General features: G+C 47.3%; 1 protein-coding gene across 1 annotated transcript in view; it reads right to left on the reverse strand.

Moving 5' to 3' along the window:
* Positions 1-296: 296 nt before the first annotated feature.
* The window catches only part of MERTK (MER proto-oncogene, tyrosine kinase), a 103,240-nt gene continuing 84,370 nt past the window's right edge, over positions 297-19,166 (reverse strand). The window contains exons 11-19 of the mRNA XM_036436023.2: positions 17,836-17,921; positions 14,967-15,062; positions 14,049-14,129; positions 13,567-13,659; positions 12,412-12,530; positions 9,538-9,647; positions 7,932-8,091; positions 7,143-7,279; positions 297-1,313 (exon numbers count right to left, since the gene is read on the reverse strand). Of these exons, the coding sequence (XP_036291916.1) occupies positions 800-1,313; positions 7,143-7,279; positions 7,932-8,091; positions 9,538-9,647; positions 12,412-12,530; positions 13,567-13,659; positions 14,049-14,129; positions 14,967-15,062; positions 17,836-17,921 (1,396 nt within the window). The 3' untranslated portion in view covers positions 297-799. The remainder of the gene's footprint in view (positions 1,314-7,142; positions 7,280-7,931; positions 8,092-9,537; positions 9,648-12,411; positions 12,531-13,566; positions 13,660-14,048; positions 14,130-14,966; positions 15,063-17,835; positions 17,922-19,166) is intronic.

A 19,166-nucleotide genomic window follows, 5' to 3' on the forward strand; every position in this document is an offset into this window, starting at 1 on the left:
GCTGAGTGCTAGGTCTGCTCCCTGCTGCCTGCCTCCCCTAGGGAAGCCCTCCACTTGTCACACACTCTTCCGCAACCCATTTCACTCGCTGCACTCAGTGTGTTTTCAACCCTTTAAATAACTTTCCGCCCTTCAACTTTGGTCTCTCCAGGATGATTTTGCTTATCTTTAGGGAACATCCAAGAATGGCCAGAGCAGGTGCATTGAGTGTCAGGCACTAAGGGGATTCCTTTGCAAAGCCACGAGGCTGCCAGCAACCCTGGTCTTTCCAAGTCTCAGGTAAGTACCACACATCCTTCCTCATTTGTATTTTATTAGGAAGTTGTATCAAACAATCAGTTATAAAACTTTACATAGCAAAAGGTCATTCTTATAAAAAAGATGATTCAGAGGAGTATTGGATTCTTCATAAGACCAGAAGCAAAGTCAAGCAATTTCATTTTATGAATATTTTTACATTTAACAGGAAAATAAAAACAACAACTGTGCAAATGTTAACATCAGGGAGCAACTGCAGAGATGAGGCTGTTAAAGCTTAAATTTTAAAAATCTGCATGATAAGTGACATAAAATAAGTCATCTTTTATTAAAATATAATATCTATGTCTCTTTCCACCATATACACACATTTTTCTATTTAAATAAATATATATTAATGTATTTTTAATGACGTACTGAACAACATTCATCTGGTGCTTTCGGGCGGAGGCAGGGAGACGGATACCAGAAACTTGGGGCGTACCTGGGTCTCTAAGGCAGAGGGGTCTGCCTCCCTGGTTTGGGAATGTCCCGGCTCTCCTCACACGAGGACTGCTGAGTCTTCCGAGGAGTCATCTGCGAACAGAAGCTCATCTGGCGCTAGGCTCCCCGTGGGCAGTGTGCTGGACTGGGACCAGGGGACCCCGCTCCTCGTGTGTCTGTCCTCCAGTAAAACACCGTTCTTTCCCGCTGTCCCTGCTGCTGGGACAGCGAGAGCCATGTCTTCCCAGTTCTCACTGCCCCCATCTAGAATGTACCTTCCCTCGTGAGGTCCATTCTCGTGGACTTGGGCTGTGACCACGCTGACGGCAGCGCTGGTCGCACAGGTAGCAATGATAGAGTCAGCGTCGATGGCCATGTCTAGCTGAGTGAGGGGGGGGCCCTCTGCCAGGCCCTCGCAGCTCTCTGGAAACGGCGTGTTGATGTAAATGACCTCAGCTTTGTCCTGCACTTCAGGCAAACTTTCCAAGAACTTTTCTAGCTGCAGCCTCAACATGGAGAACGTGGGTCGGTCCAAAGGCTCAGCCCTCCAGCAGGAGTGCATTATTTCATACCTGCAAGCAGAGAAGGCGAGTTAATTCCTGGCATAGTGCCCAGCCCTCTGTGCAGTCCACCCCTTGTTTTCACCTTGTCTTGGATTTAAAAAAAAATAATTTTACAGAGAGAGGAAGGGAGAGAGAGAAGTAGGGGAAGAAGGAGGAAGGGAGGTAGGGAGAGAGAGAAACATTGATTTGTGGTTCCACTTTATTTAGGCATTCGTTGGTTGATTCTTGCATGTACCCTGACCGGGGATCGAACCCACGATCTTGGCATATCAGGTTGATGTTCTAACCAACTGAGCTACTAGGTGAGGATGATTTTATCACATTTTAATCCATACTGATTTTACTTTTTGGAAGTTACTGAGGTTTTCCTTGTGGCACATTTGTTCAATTTTTATTATAAATTTTCCATGGGTATGAGATAGTGCTCCTCTGTCTCCAGGAATATAGGACATAATATGAACCATGGGCCAAGTCCAGCCCACCATCTGTTTTGTGTGACCCTGAGGAGGAGCGGTGAATGACTAAAGAAGACAGACAAGAGAATACAATTGGGGCCAGGTAGGACCTGTGCCTAGATTAGGAAACAGTGACTCTTCCTGTAAGCAGGACCTTTATTTTATAGTCAGAACACACAAAGCAAAACAAGGGGAGTGGTCAACATGTTTACAATGTTCTCGAGAGTTTCAAATCTACTTCGTTCCTGTTGTTGCACTCAAGCCTGGTTTTGGCAGCACTTGCTGCACCTCCCACAGCCCACACCCCTTAGCTACCTAGGACTGCAGGGTGGGATTATAGGTCAAGTTTATAACCATAGCCTTTGGCTATAATTGTTTGCCACAAGTCAGACCGAGACTTGATCCTATCCGAACGTTGTAGTTGCTCTCCACAGTAAATAAAGTTTTATTGGAACACAGCTACTTTTATTTATGTGTGGCTACTTCTACTGCAATGGCAGAGTTAAGTAGTTTCAACAGAGACCACATGGCCTCAAAATAAAAAATACTTACAATTTTCCCCTTTACAGAAAAAGTGGCTGACCCCTGTTCTGCACATGAAGCTGGGTTTGTCACCAGGAGAGCTGTTAGAAGGGCCGGGGAGGGGTGGGTAAAGGAGTGTGTGCCTCACTGTGCCTGGTGTTTTGTGTGTGTTACTGCATCTACTCTTGTCAACAGCCCTGTCCTTGTTACTTTGCTATGTGGGCAGCAGGGGAACTGGTCTCTGGCAGGACAAGACCTATGACTGGGGCTCCTCATGACCTCTGCTGTGTCCTGTAGAGAGGATTCTCTTCAGGGTGGTGTCCTCATTCTCTGTGTAATTAGGAATTACAAAGGGGGGACATTGATGTGAGCACAGTAAAGCAGAGAGATGACTGCATTAGGAAGAGTGAGTTTTACTACCATTTGGACTCTTTCCTTTTTTGAGAAATTGACATTCATGTTGCTGGATAAGGAAATGACTCCAATGCTGACACATGTAGTAGATTACTGCTATATTATAAAAAATATATATTTTTATTGATTTCAGAGATGAAGAGAGAGCGATAGCAATAGAAATATTAATGATGAGAGAATCATTGATCGGCTGCCACACTCGGGATAGAGCCCATACCTTGGGCATATCCTCTGACCGGGAATCAAACCATGACCTCCTGGTTCATCGGTTGACACTCAACTACTGAGGCACTCCAGCTGGAATCTTGTGAACATAAATATGAAATTCCCATATTCACATGTAATCCCATCATGTAGAACTGTGGGTAATTCTACTACCATTCACACATGTACTGAGAGATCTCATCCACATCCACATACAACAATCAATACCCGTATTTGTTTACTTTTCAGCCCCTATCAGCAATGCCTGAGCTCCTGGCCGGCGGGGTTCTACACTTTGCCTATGAGCGTAGAACCTTGAGTTCCTGTTTCCCTGATGAGCCCGATTCCCACCTGGACATCACCTCAGCTCTCTGATTCTCCATGTTTTACCTGCATGAGTCGGCCACTGGGACTTGGCAAACAGCTTCTGTTTCCATTTTTGAGGTTTTTATGGTATAAATCAATTTGCACGACTTTCTGTTTTCCACAGAGCCCTGCCTGTTTGCAGTCTGAGATGAGCTTTGAGGAATTCTGCCCTTAGAAGATACCCCCCTATTCATTAGGCCATGAAGGCCCCATTATTTACCTTCATTTATCCCATGTCTTTGGAGAAAGCGTTTGCATCACCCAGAGATTTTAACCGGTGTGCCACAAGAATATTATAAAACATGCAATACCTGACTACTTAGCCAAGGACACTGACTTCTTTTCTCCTAACAAATAAAAAAACTGACAACAGCCAACCCAATAACAGCCATCCAGTGTAAATGAATAAAAATGATACCTATATTTTTTGTCAGATTGGCAAACAATACAGTTTTTGGTGTGCTGTAGAATTTTAATAATTGGTTTATATGTGCTGTGAGAGGCAAACGGTTGAAAATTACTGATATAATTTATGTTCTTCATATTCAAGTGGTAGCAATGTCATTTTTAAACTTATTTTTCTTCAAGACTTTATAAAATATGTAACTATAAAATAGAAATATGACTAGTAAATATATGGTAGTGTGTGTACTGTGGAGGTCCCTCCCACAAAGGGCAATTCTGCAGTGGTGGACCAAGGTCAACAAGTTCAATCTCAGAGATTTAAAGAAAAAATAAGCCCTAGTCAGTCTGCCTCAGTGGAGAGAGTGTCAGCCTGCGGACCAAAGGATCCTGGAGTTTGATTCCAGTCAAAAGCACATCCTTGATTGCAGGCTCCTCCCCAGCCTGGGCCTTGGTCAAGGCATGTGCAGGAGGCATCCAAACACTGTGTTTCTCTCACAGCAATACGTCCCTCTGCCTTTCCCTCTCTCTTTCACTTTAAAAGCAATGGAAAAATATCCTAGGCGAGGATTAAAAAACAAAAACAAACAAACAAACAAACATGACGAAAAATAAAAAGCAAGTTTGGTAGTTGCCTTCGTAAATGGTCATTTTTGTTTTTCTACTGAGATTTCATAAAAGATGTAGTCACATAGGTTGTGGGGATTGGGGGAGTGGCGGATGGGGATTACTGTTTCATGGGGAACAGAGTTTCAGTTTTGTGAGATGAAGAGTTCTGGAGATGATGGGGTGACGGCTGTACAACATGGATGCGCTTCTGTGACTGAACTGCACGCTTAAACACAGTTAAGATGGTAAATGTACGTTCTGTGCATTTTACCACAACTTTTCACAAAGGAGTTTAAAAGATGCAATAATACGAATTTTAAAAAACTATAAATTTCTGAATTTATCTATATTTGTTAGGCACCTGCTTCTCCCTGGCTCTGAGGATGGCGGAGCTCCTCCCATCTGCTCAGAGAAATGGCATGTGCCCTGCAGCGTGGGGCAGGGTCTGAGTGCTGACACTTGGCCGATGGGAGGAGCCCCTTTGCTCTCCTGCCTGGGGCCTGAGCTGCCACAGGTGGGAGTGGAGGGACTGATCTGTAAGTAGAGAAGGATTTCTGAGAGGGAGAAGGTGGTGTGAACTGCAGTCCTTATTCAATTCACACCGTGATGCCACTGTGCCACTGTTTCCTCATGCAAAAGGCCTCGCCGGCTTGAGCTTCTCTGATTTGATGGTATTAGGGTGGAGTCAGAGGGCAGGGGGACTCAGAAGGACATCATTGGGATAAAGTTGATGGGACCAAGTGGAATAAAGAAAGAACAAGGTGGCTCCTGAGTATCAGAGGGGAATGGTGTTGGTGCAGGAACCACAGCGGCCAGTGGTGGGGGTGCCTGAGGGCCACAGCCAGAGGCCACAGCTCAGCTGAGGAATGTCCTACGGAGACTACGAGGAATCATGCAGAGAGGCTCTTGGGCCAGGGGAACAGGCCTGCCGCCTGGTCACTCGGAGTGGTGACACTGTGAGCAGAGGCAGCCTCAGAGGGCAGGACATACAGTGGACTCCATCACTTACACCCTTCCATGTCTTAGAACTGACTTGAAAAAGACCCAGAGGCAAGTAACATAGGCATGAACTCACCTCGGCTAAGATTAGACAGCAAATGAGATGAGAAGCTCAGAAGTGTGTCTCATTTTCAAAAGAAAACGTCCCTGATATGAAACAGATGCCTCTGTTGACTAGCATCCAGATGGGACAGGGGCCCAAGAAGGCCTGGTTCAAGCTTGAGGTGCAGAGCCAGCTGGGTGGGGACCACAGGGCCGCCTGATCCGCCTGACCTCCTGGCCACGTGGCACGTGCTGACTCTGTGACTCTCACCCAAAAATGCTCAGAAACGCGAGTCAGCATTCCTCATCTGGCTCTGTGTAAAACACTGGAAAACCACAGTGTGACACAGCTCAGACCTTGCTAAGACCTTAGGTAATCACTGCAAAGACCAACTGCTTGTGGCACAAGACGGAAGCCAAGAGGGAAAGAGCCACAAAACTCCTCATTCAACACTGTGTGGCTAAAACGGTTCTTCCTTTCTAGAAGCAAACATTTCATTCACGTGGCTCTTTCAAAAACCACCACGAAACCCCAGATCTAATTGCATTAGAATTTCACAATGTTGTTAAAGGGCTTAACATTTTTTGTTTTTGTTCTTAATATTGTAATCTATAACCACAACAGCCACCACGACTAAACAGCCTGCGGCTCTGGTCAATCAAGGTTTTTCCTGCTTATGTGAATTCTCCATGCACACGTATTACAATTTGATTTTCTTCTGTTAAAAAAAAAATAAGAGTTTTCTGTTTGGCGTGGACGAGATAGGGGAGCCTGCATGCCCTCTAACCTAGCCCTCCCCTACGTGAGGAAGCAAGGCCACAGTGGGTGTGTGTGACACAGTGGGGGGGTCCCACCCACTCCCAAGCCCGAGCCCGTACAGGCCCAAGGTCCTGAAATCTTGCTGAATAAGGAGACAATGTGGGTAACCCCTGTTATGTGGGGAAGAGACTCGACACTAGGGAGGTAGAGATAATGCCACAGGAAGTCAGCTGAAGAAGGTCAGCAAGGTGTTTGGGCAGGTCACTGTGTGTGATGTTTCATTACGAATCGGCATCACGATGTGACACTTGCTCTGTGCCTCCTGCAGGCTGAGCGCTCCACACACTTCCTCAGCCCTCCCAACAGCTCTGAAGAAAACGCGACTGGACTTTATCTGCGGCTGATAATGAGGCACACAAATCCAGTCAGCTGCGATGGCCTCCCCTGTGGGTAGGTGGAGGCCGCACCTGGCCTCAGTGACTCAGAGGCCCAGGCCTCTCCCCATACCGCCCACCCTAGAGAGGAGGGGCCTGTCCCACGCGGGCTATGCAGGCTGAGCTGGGGCTCTCAGGCCGGGCAGAGCACCTGGTCGCCCAGTGTCTTAAGACATGCACTTCTGGCCCACTTTGTTCCAACAACCTCAGCGTCCAGGCATGGGGCCGAGGAATCGTGCTGCTAGACTATCCCCCACGCAATTCTGATGACCAGCCTGACCTCAGAGCCACAGGCTGAGTTTTCTAAATTTCCTGACTTAGGATATTACTGCGATTTGTCCGTCTGAAATACTGAACAGGAAGAGAAGGATGACGGCAGCACAAGAGGGCAGGTGACCAAGTACCTCATATGCAGTAAAGTTGACCCATTTATCTAGAACGCATTTCCCAGGGGTGCCTGCAGACCTGCAGAATATGTGCACACACCACCTCTCACACCAGGAAAGGCTTTGGCCTGGACATGCCACCTCTTCACACGCATCCTGGCTAAAAGCACCCCCGTCCCTAGGTCTTTGCAGACCCACTGGCCGGCCCATGCAGGGTGCCTGGCCACATCCAGCGGCTCACTCACAGTTCGTCCAGGCAGTCCTCCGGCTGCTTCAGCCTGTGGCCGTGGAGCAGATAGTCGTACATCTCATGGTTCTGGACTCCGGGGTAGGGTGTCATCCCCCGAGTTGCAATTTCCCACATGGTCACGCCAAATGCCCACTGAGAACAAAGCAACCAGAAGTAAGATCTGAGTCTTTTCAGAAAGCCTGAATGGACTTTTTCATTGGGAAAGGTCATTTCCTTAGAGCCCTGATGACTGTGCACAAAGCTGACAATTATGACTGAGACACGCTGCTCTCCCAACACGGCAGTAACATGGCTGGAACGTCACTGTGCCCACTTGCTGCTAACGCTGTTACGGGAAATCTGACCAGGGCAGCCAAGGCCTCCTGCCGAATCGATGCTCAGTCCCACTGTTGTCAAGTGTTTTCTCTCTTCGTCTCTGGTTGAGGGCGTAGCCACACAGCACTTTTTGTACATCATGTTGGTCCCATAGAGCCACTGAATGAACTTGCTGAATTTAATATGAATATGAAATAGCTTAGTTGTGGGCAATAAGTCACAATAGGGTCACAGAGGAAAACGGGAATAAATTAAGGGCCTGTGCAAAGACAGATCTTTTGAACATCAGGAGCCTTCACCAGAACCTGGAGCTGCACCTGAATGAGGGTGCCTAGCAATAAATAAGAGAGATGCGAGCACACTCCCGGCCCTCAGTTTATCAGTGAAATGTCTGGCAACACCAGCTAAGTCACTTCGTTCAGCACGCTTCCTCTGCAAGACACAAGGTCCCCAGTAAAGCTATACTCACCACGTCGCTTTTACTGGTGTAGACTCGGTCCGCAAGGCTCTCGATGGCGATCCACTTCACAGGCATCTTAGCAATGCGGCCTTGGCGGTAGTAATCACCGCTGTAAATCTTCTTGGAGAGGCCAAAGTCTGCGACACACACCGTCATGTCATCGCGCAACCTGCAGAGAGGAGTTTGAGTCCTTAGGTCCATCACAATAAAACCTTGAAGCACAGGCCTGCGTCACACGCACAGGAAGTGGCCCAGAGAAACAGGCCCCACCTGCTTGGGAAACAACGGCAGGGCACGTGAGGGGGGGCAGCAGAGAGAGAACTCTGCACCCTGCTTGTCTGTATGGGAATCTGACCCAGCCAGGCCCTCTGTGCACAAGGATGGGTGCACCAGGAGGGAACAGGGGAGCTGCACAGGCATAGAGGGAGCCCAGCTCAAACCCGGGGCCTCTGGTCCCTCAGCGAGTGTCCCAGTGGCCTTTATGCCTGACGTCTGGATGCAGCACCGGCTCTGTGGTCCAAGGGAGCCTCCCTGCAGCCTGGGGGAGGCGGGCAAGTACATTCTGCAAGGGGGGGACCCAGGACTCCCCACAGACAGCCAGGTAGTACTTGAGTAACCCAGACAATTAAAGTTATACAATCACATTGATAGCTCATCCTATAAAAACAGATCCTAGACAAAAAGGAGAAGGAAGAGTAGAAATGAGGGGTCTGGAGGTAGCATGATGACCTGTCCCTGTTTGCCCGATACTGACTTTTAAAACTGGACATGCCTTGTCCTGGGAAAGTTCCGGGCAAACCGACAGCTGGTCCCTTGATAGGAAAAGCATTAAGGAAACATTGATGGGGAAAAAAATGATTTTCAGAGGTCTCCTTCTGTGGTAGAAAAATTGTTTAAATTAAAAAACAAAAACAAGACCCATCTGGGCTTTCAAAAATGAGGTGAAAATGGAGGGAGTTGGGGAGGGGAGCACTAGTTAGGAGGAGTGAGGGCAGGAGGGGAGCACTGGTTAGGAGGAGTGAGGGCAGGCACCACTGTCACTTCTCCAGGCAAGAAAAGTAAATAAAAGCAACACATTTAAGGAACCTTCTCTCTTCCTTCAACTGTGAACTTAAGTCAAGACACAGTTACTGTCTTCAAGATCTACCGCAGACAATGGGTCTGGTGCTTCAGCATGAAGACGTGGGGGGACCTTGAGCTCTAGTCTGTCCTTGCTGCTCTGGTCGGCGTGTCCACGGAACAGGGCGTCTTCACGAGGCAGCTTCGTGAGGGTGTAGGGAAAGACCGTTATGGTTTCCATGACTGTCTGCATGATTAGCTGACTTACTTGTAACTGGGCCCAAAGCCGGCTGATGGCAATGAACAGGGATCACAAAGGTCTTACCTCACCCTCCTGGGGTGTGAGAGTGTGAAAATAAAAACAGAGTCACAGGAGGAAGTTTTGGAGGGACTGAAAATCACGGGCACAAACCCAGTCATGCATCAGAGACACAGGAATTCCACCTCCAGAGCTCTCTCTCCTCCTACTGTGACAGTGACCGGCCACCCACTGTGTCCCCACCACAAACACCAACACCATGAAGTCCAACGGCCCAGGGCACACCCAGACCCTTACATGCAGTTTCGAGCAGCTAAATCTCGATGAAGAAAATTCCTGTTGCTCAGATACTCCATCCCCTGGGCAATGTCCACCATGAACTTCACCAGCGTCTGCACGGGAATGTGCTGGGGGACGGAGCAAGAAGAAAGATTATTATTATTTTTTTACAAGGAAATCTGCACGTTATCTCCATCCAGGGGAAAATAGAATTTTTATCTCTGAAATGTGTGGCCATGAGACACGGACACAAACTTCATTTCTGTATCACTAATAGCACAAATAAGATTTTAAAAAAAGGAATGAAAACAAACAAACTCTACACTTGTTTGGCAGGTATCACATTTTCTTCTCTCCATGTTTGAAAGTATTGACAGTGAATAACATTCATCTCCCATGTCATGAGATCCCACTCAGTGGGATCCTCCGTGTCCTGAGTGCCAGTGGGACCAAGCACCCATGCCACACAGAGAAGGGGGGGAATCTGGCTTTTGAGGGTGAGAAGTTCTAATGCTTTGAGGCAAAAAGCCAACTTTAAAGTAGCTGTCCAATTGTGCACCCACATCTGCTATCCATCTGAAATGTCTTGAAAAGATGGTTTTCTTTTAGAGAGAGATTAGGATGGTCTTGGGCCCTTATCACAGGAATTTTCCTTTTGTTTCGTGTGCTGTCAGCAGCCTGGTGTTTTCTCCAGGCGTGACGGCACGCGAGCTGCTGTGTTGGAGACCACCCGGGGCTGGAGCTGATTCTGAGGCTGACCACCGAAGTGGCGCTCTCTGCAGACACTGCGCGTGAGTGAAAGCAGGAGGGACTTCCCGGCCACCACAAGCAGGTCCATCCACTACACCCTCTCCCCAGCGCAATGGGTTTGTCACGACTCATTCTGTCTGGCACGGGTTTTCCAACGTGGTGAGAACAAAGCCCTGAATTTTTAGTGCCAAGACCAGTGTCGGCCACACATTGTATACACGATAAAGTGCTTTAATTATGCTTTACCTTTACATAATGGACTTGTTAAAGAGGACGTAAACAGACCAGGGAGGAAAGTCCTATGCTGTGTTGTGTATTCCTGGGACTTTAATTTTCTGGATGCTAATTTCCAGAAAAGGATTTGGGTAGAAGAAACAGCAAGTCTGCTAACATTCATGGAGGCATAACGAGTATCAGGTACTATTCATCTGTGTTATTTTTTCCTTGAACAATGATTTAATTCTTGCAAACTGTGACCAAAGTTATTTAAAAGATAATTGTGTGGGCCTTGCCAGTGTGGCTCAGTTTGTTGAGCATTGTCTCGTGCACTGAGCGATTACCACTTTATTTTCAGTCAGGGCACATGCCCAGGTTTCGGATTCAATACCCAGTCAGGGTGTGTGCTGAAAGCAACTAATGGATGTTTCTCTCACTCCCTTCCTCTTGCTCTAAAGAAAGAAAAAAAAATAAGTAAAAGCTTATTTTAAAAAAAGACAATTGTGTGGTAGAACTAATAAATGAGTTCAACTAAGTGACAGGACACTAGTGTATAGAACTACAAAAATCAGTGTAGTTTCATACACTAGAAATGAACACTCTTTCTGAAAATGAAGTCAAGAAAACAATTTTATCTACAAAAGAATAAAAAATAAAATGCTTAGGAACAATTTTGCAAAAGAAGTGCAAAACTTATACCCTGACAAGTACAAAATGAAAGACACTGAAGATCTAAACAAAGGAAATGAGAGCCCGTATTCACGGCGGGGAGGGTGAGGACAGACAGCACGGAGGCCCTGACAGAGGAGCGCATTACGTAATCGAGTCCTAGTCCTGCCACATTAGCAGAACAGACGTGTTTATTCCCCCAACTGACTGAACAGACAGCAAAGCCCTGAATGAAAGCTTGATGTCCCAGGTTTTCTCTGCATTTTTGACTCCCAGCATTACCTATGGCTGCAAAAGTGTACATGTGAGTTACTTTCCAACACTGTATTTTTGCAAATAGAAACTATTCATTAGTTAGTAAAATGCTGTGTACTGGCTTCTCTTGTCATAAACAAGCTGATTCTAAAATTATATGGAAGGGCAACATAACTAGAAAAGCTAAAAACAATTCTGGAAAGTAGAATAAATCTGGAGGAATCACGGTACCCAATTTTAAGATTTACAATAAAGCTACAGCAACCAACATGATTTCCGTTTTCAAGAATAGAAAGAAAAATGGGCCTTGGCTAGTGGTTTTCAGTGATTAGAGAGTCAGCCCCACACTGAAGGGTCATGGGTTCGATTCATGGTCAAGGACACATCCCTGGGTTGTGGGTTCAATCCCTTCCCCTGGTCGGGGCATGTGTAGGAGGCAAGCAATCAATGTATCTCTCTCACATAGGTATTTCTCTTTCTCTCTTCCTCTCCATCCCTCTTTCCCCACCCCCACCCCTGTTCTACTCTCTCTAAAAATCAATGGAAGAAATATCCTTGGATGAGGGTTAACAGAACAAAAAAGAAAGATGAGTGGAGTAAGTTCACGCTGAGAGTCTCTGAAAAACAGTTCAGGGCACCTTCCCTCTGAAAACTGAGACAGGTCCTGCACCCAGGGATTTCAGAGTGAACAAGCTAGAGAGGCAACTTCAAAAGAAAGAGGCCACTCTGACATCACAAGCCCCTCCCCCCGCCCCGCCCTGCTCCACTGTGAGGGGCACAAGCATGTGCTCCCAGCTGACTTTCTCCCCCCATGAACAGGAATAGCAGGACCTGGGGAGGCCTGCCGGAAGGTGGATACCCCATTTCAACCCCCAGGGTGCACAGGGAGCACCAAACAAAGGCTCAAGTCCTTGCGCTCCCTCCTTTACACTCAGGGTCAGACTCTGAGTGTGTCCAGGCCTTGTCAAGCGTCCAGAGGCAATGCTACGGGTAATTCATTACCTTTGATCCTGTCTCCAGTCGGGAATAGAGTAAGTAGGTATGTAGGTCCCCGTATTTCATGAAGGGTAAGATCACCATGGGCTTCGGGGTGCCTTGGGAGCCCATTTCTATACAAACACCTGAAATTAAGAGCAGAGTTCCTTACAAAGAGCCCTTGTTAGCAGTGACCGGAAAAAGCAGGCAGGAGCCTGAGCCAAATTGAAACCACGTGTGCCCCAGTGAACAGTTAAAAAAACAAACGCTCGTAACTCGTAACCGAGTTCAAGAATACAGAATGCACGCTGGGTCCACCTCTCGGTATGTTTTTTCTTTCAGGTTAGGGCCAGCCTTTGCATGATGAGAGCGCTCAAAAACTAGCCTATAACAGGCAGAGCCCTGCAGAGACCTGGGGAGTTTTCGTTACATTGATTCCAAGTGAGGGGCAGGGACCGCATCAGAATTCAAGAAGCAGACTCGTCTCATGTGAGAGTGAGACACTCAATCGTAGGAAGACGTGCACTGAAGCCAAATGCTTCAGCTACGCAAAGTATTCTGAGGTAGAATCCACATCCCTAAATTCTAACAGTTTTTACAGGAAAAGCTGCAACTCATTTTCCGTGGAATTCTAGAAGGAGAGCCTGTCACCTGACACGGCGCTGGCAGAGCGGGTGCACACTTTTGTGCGATCACAAAGCACCATTGTTCTCTGTCTGCTGAGGCCGATGGCTGCAAACGAGTAACACTCACTTCTTTGACACAATATTATATCCAAAGATTAGTTTTCACATCTCCCTTGAGTGTCCAAGACACTTGGAAAGCTCCCCAAGGAGCTTAGCATGTATTAGATTGCAGGGCAGCAAAAATAAGTCGTCAGAACATTGTTATTCTCAGGCTGCTCTCCCTCTCGGAGCAGGGTCACCGACGTGGCGACCCCTGGAACCCGATCTCCCCATTGGTGCTTTTCAGCGAACGGTGTTAACCGCCGAATTCTGACATGAAATCACGTCCCATTTTCCCCCACTTTTACCATTAGCCTCCCCCCGTGGGAACGGTGAGGAGAAGCCTTTGGGTGAAGAGACCCCGGGGCGTCAGCCTCTGGGGGTCACACCAGGCTCCCCGTTGGCGCAGGGTGGGTGCGCCGAGCCCCCCGGCCCCCAGGCCTGCCTGTCTAAGTACCGAGCAGTCCGATGACGTTGGGGTGGCTGAAGTCTTTCATGCAGGCGGCCTCACTGAGGAACTCCTCGATCTCTCGCTGGGAAAAGTTGTCCACTGGAAGAAGAGACGGGAAACCTCAGGCACAATTAACATGCTCCTTGAAGGGCAGGGGCCGCAGCAACTTTGTTCTCTCAAAGTAAAATCAGGAAAAGACAAAACTGTGGCCACAGTAGACACACGATGGTTGTCAGGGGCCGGGCGGGGGATAAAGAAGGGGCGCACAGGCGAGTTTAGGGTGGTGAGATGTGTGGAGGACCTGGGGCAGGTGTGAGGAGCTCATCACAGAAACGGTCCCTCTGTGCCCAGGCAGCGCTCTGGATGGCGTCCTGAGCCATCGGTGACCCAGAACACAGCCTCTGAACGCCACCCTGGCCTCATGGAGCACCAGACACCGAAGCAGCTGCCCACACCTAGAATGGGTTCGTGGGTGACAGATAACTCACGTTTCATGGTCTTCACGGCCACTTTCTCAGAAGACCCATCTTGCTGACTAAGACTTCCTTCCATGACGGACCCAAACTCTCCTGTGAAGCAAAACAACACCTACGTGGACCTTGTGCAAAATCTCTCCTGACCACTGAGCCAGAGAGGCCCCAGACACCGCAGCAGGCAGAGCTGCCGGGCACTCCACACTGGAAACCAGGGCAGAAGCCAGGCACTACCCTCCCGCTTGTTAGCACCTCGGCTGGCTGGGACTTCGCTCAGGTCATCACTTTATTACAGAACAACATGGGAAATGTTTTCAAAATTCATAAAGTAGAAACGCTGAACACCATCATCATTCATCCTAACATCAGAATATCAGGTTGACATTCTGATATTCTGTTTGCACCCTTGTCCCTATTTAACCAAGAGGGTGCCGGAATCTTGAGGAATGAATTTAAATGATATAGGAAGCCAACCAGTGAATTACATGCTTTTCAATAGAGGAAGGGAGTTCATATTTTCAAGGCCTACTGTGTGTGCTAGGCACTATAGAGCCCCATCCATATGCCCAATCTTAGTTTCAAAAATTACTATTCACTTTTTTCATCCTATATAATAGAAGCTAATATGCAAATTGTTCCCTCAACTGGGAGTTCAACCAGGGGGCGGGGCCGGCTGGCTAACTGCCTGTGGCCCCTTCCCCAGGCTTACCCCACCCCCAATTGTCCCCCAACCCTGTTGGGGCAGGCCAACCAGAACCCACTCATACACAAATTTGTGCACCAGGCTTCTAGTTTTAAATAATAAAATAGAACTCTTTGTATTATAATTTAAAGTCACAAAATGGTATTCTATTTAACAAATACACATTTAAAAAAATTACTGTGAACTGCTTATTTTCTTATCCCATATTTTAAAAGGATTAAGCTGTTTACCTTCACCCAGAATTTTTCCAAGAGTTAGAAGGCTCCTGTCAATCATAACATCTTCCAGCTTTCGCTGCAGCTCCTCGCTGACTCCCAAGCTGCTTACTGGGAAGGAAGTGACAGGGGACAGATGAGCTGTCACTGCGCTTCCCTTCATTGGGATATAATTAAAATTACACATAAAGCCCACAAAATAGTTAAATACTTTTTCCATTTTATACTCCATGGCTCTTCTCCCCCAAATGCCAGTAATAAAATATCACACTTAATTTTACTATGATTATAGCAAGATGAATCCTGAAAATGCCTAAACATCACAACCACATTTCTCCTTCCCATGTGCAGGATCAGCAACTGGCAGTCAGATTCCCACTGGGGAGGTTCACTCCTGACTTGAAGTGAGGAAGAGAAGTCGGTAGGTATTTCCTAGTGGGCTATTCACTGTTATACCCTGCGGACAGGTCACAAAGGAGCCTGGGGCACTTCCCTTCCTCCCTGTCAGGGAAGGAGGCACAGAAACCCAGGAAACAGAGCACAAGTGCTGTGGCATCTGAGCCTCATCACACTGACATGGACAGTGCGAAGCTCAGTACCTGGGAGAGGACTGGAGAGCAAGACCTTCTGTGATAAGGTGCAGCACTGACAGGAAGTGTTAGTGTGAGAGCCATTAACCAGGGGAGGGAGACCCATTCAATGACTACTGGGCAAATGACCCCGTTTGTGCCCCAGAAAGGCAGTGAGCAAGGCTGTGGAAGAAAACAACAGCTCTGCCGGTGTTGCTCAGTGGTTGAATGTTGACCTATGAACCAGGAGATCACAGTTCGATTCCCTCCTGACAGAGCACATGTGCGGGTAGCAGGCTCGATCCCCAATGGGGGGCATGCAGGAGGCAGCTGATCAATGATTCTTTCTCATCATTAATGTTTGTCTCCCTTCCTCTCCCTTTCTCTCTGAAATAAAATATATATATTAAAAACAAAACAACAACAAAAAACCATACGGACAATCTGGACATTTTAAGCTCTTGGTAAAAAAAAAATTACTCAAATGGTCCTTCAATATAGAAAAAAAAATTTGGTGTAAATTATGATTTAAAAAAAAAAATGTAAGAACATCTGCCCAGCTGCTGTGGCTCAGTGGTTGAGTGTTGGGTTGACCCATGAACCAGGAGGTCACAGTTCAATTCCCTGTCAGGGGACAGGCCCGGGTTGTGAGCTCGAGGATCAAGCCCACGCAGGAGGCAACCAATCGATGTTTCTTCCTCCTCTCTCTCCTCTCTCCTCTCTCTCTCTCTCTCTCTCTCTCTCTCTCTCTCTCTCTCTCTCTCTCTTCTCAAAAGTCAATAAAAATATTTAAGAAATATAGTAACATCTAAAAGTCAAACTTCTAGATTAGAAAAGGAAGGAAATTGTATCATTCTATATCACATGAGTTTTTATTTCACAGCGACCTGTATACCTTCATTCTTATATTTGGCTGTTATTTTGTTTAGAAAACATCCAGAAGCTTAAATTTGAAAGTCTTTGCATATACTTTTGTTACAGGCAGGATTCAGGGCAGGAGGAATAGGGAAACTGAGACAGGAAAGTTAGAACAAGGCCTAGCAGTGCCAGGCAATTTGCAGCCAGCTTATAACTAACAAACCATTATCCTCCCCAGCCAAGGACACAGAGCAAATGGTTAAAAACCTCCCTAAGGAGAGCGTGCAGAAAGATAGGGGAAAGCAAAAGGAAAAAAGGGCCGTTCTGCCCCCCAGGGGTCCTCAAACTTTTTAAAGTGGGGGCCAGATCACGGTCCCTCAGAGAGCTGGAGGGCCGGACTATATGGACTACTAATTCCTAATGTAACACCTCGGCTGCACTCACTGCCCAAAAAACCTGGCGGGCCGGATCAGACTCCTCTGCGGGCCGCATGTGGCCCGAGGGCCGTAGTTTGAAGACCCCTGCAGCCTAAGCAGAGAAGCCAGCAGTCGCAGGGCTTGGCACAGGTGCTTCTCATGAATTCTGGGAAGGCCACAACGAGTAAAAAAAAAGGGACCTTGAGAATTAATCTGTACCAAACTAGTCAGCAGAGGGATTCTGAGACCTATAGACAGGGAGGTACATAAGCCCTCAGACCCCCATCCAACCGCTCTTCAGATTAGCTGAGAGCGTCTGTGCTTCATAAGCCAGATGGATAGGTTTGCTTGCTTTGTTTCTGCGTTATGCATGCTTTACTTGCTTTAATAAGTTGTTTTTTCTTTTCCTTTTCTTCTTTTTCTAAATTGGCTTTTCACAACGCCGATTCATTTATATGAGAAGACAAGGATCAAGGTTGAAGACAGCCCTCTCCCACGGGCTCGGGGCTGTCCTGGCTGGTCACACCTCTCTGGTGTCAGTGAGAGATGCCTATAACACTTCCTACACAATTTCTGGAATTATTCGAGAATACAGAACTATGTGTTTACACACCCCGCCCACCCCTGTCAACGAGAAGAACGCCCACTCTGATTCAGCAAAGCATAAAATTGATACCAAGGGCGTCAGCAAATCGTTCTGAGTTGGGGGCCAGGAAATGACAAGCTCTGAGCAGGCCAGGTGTTCTGCTGCTTCCTTTAAATCCCGGACCTCTACCCACATCTCCTACCACTTGGCAAGGCATGTGGAGGCTGTCACCTCATCGCCTTCACCCATATTTCCTGCAAGCTGGCTGGCAAGGAGGCACAGGGTCACGTCTGACTCCCTACCTGCCGCTTGCTGAATGCATCTTGCAGGGTAACAACATCGATCCTTGGATGCCTCTGGCTTTTGTGAGAAATCTGTCAATGAATCTGTTGTTCCCTCTTTGCTCTTAACCATTTTTAACTTCTGCCGACAAAGAAAAATGGAAGTCAACTTACAGGTGAGTTCGATGGCTCGCCGACTGAAGGACTTCTTTGCTGTGTAATTGACCACCAGTTCCACATCCTCGCCTGTGAAGGCGTTCCTGGTGAACAAAACAGACATCTCAGGCTATGCAGGGGTGGGGAACGCCTAGCCGTATAAGGCCCATGAAATCATTTATTTGGTCTGGCCCTGCCAAGGCATTAGGGGCGAGTTAATTAAATGTTTGACCAAATGCAGCAAGCTAATTTTCAAGTTGATAATTTTGTATGGCCCTCTAATGATGTTATAAATATCCAAATGAACCTTGGCAAAAACAGGGTTCCTCACCCTGGGCTATAGCTACAGCAGGGGCTGACCCAACTGCTTCGGCTGTCCCTGCTCCTTTTACTCTCAAAGTGCTTTTTAAAATCAGCTTGCCACTTATCAACAACCCTGCAGGAATCAACAAGATGATTATATAAAATTTATGGTTGATTTGAGGGAAAAAACGATCTCTCCAACAAAACAGCCCTCTCATCCATGAGCATGGTACACACTTCCCCACTATTTTTCTTCCACGTTATTGGTAAAGTCTACTAACTTTTTCCACAAAGTTCTTGCACATCTGTTGGGTCTATTCCTAAGAAGGTGATAGTTTTCATGCTGTTGTGAGTGGGGGCCTCATTCCAGCACTTTGTCCTTCATGCATTTTAAAACCAGAATAAAAATATGTTCTAGAAAATATTTCCTCCTAAAGAAAAGCAAGAAAAGAGAGTGCCTAGGGGAGACTTCGGAGGAAGCAAAAAGGTACTGAACATTCAAAGACTGGGAAGGGCAACACTGCTATGTGCTCTTCCTAAATGCTTGGCTAAGTCTCAGAAGGCAAAGCAGCAGCCTCTGCTTCTGCGCCCACCCCTCCAGCGTCCCTCAGCTGCACGCCTAGTTTGAGCAGCAAAGGCCTGTTGATGGTCTTCTTGGCACAGACCCAACCGGGCTGCCTCTGTAGTGCTGGCCTCAGTGAGGATGCTGCCCGCCCAGGGTGAGCACAGGCAGGGCTCACAGTTTGAACACCAAGGAGCAGGTCGGCAGGACAGACACTGTCACTTAGCATAACCATCTATCTCACCGACACCTCTGAACAGAACATTTCTTTATTGCTGTTAATACTCACCCGAGGATATTTTTCTCATTGATATTTTAGAGAAAGTGGAAGGGAAGGAGGGAGAGAGTGAGAGAGAAGCATCGATGTGAGAGCGACACATCGATTGGTTGCCTCCCAAATGCACCCAACCAGGGCTGGTGATCGAACATGCCCTTAACTGAGAATCCAACCCACAACCCTTTGGGACATAGGCTGGCACTCTAA

Source organism: Pipistrellus kuhlii, unplaced genomic scaffold (genome assembly GCF_014108245.1).
Source record: "Pipistrellus kuhlii isolate mPipKuh1 unplaced genomic scaffold, mPipKuh1.p scaffold_m20_p_13, whole genome shotgun sequence".
Lineage (NCBI taxonomy): Eukaryota > Metazoa > Chordata > Mammalia > Chiroptera > Vespertilionidae > Pipistrellus > Pipistrellus kuhlii.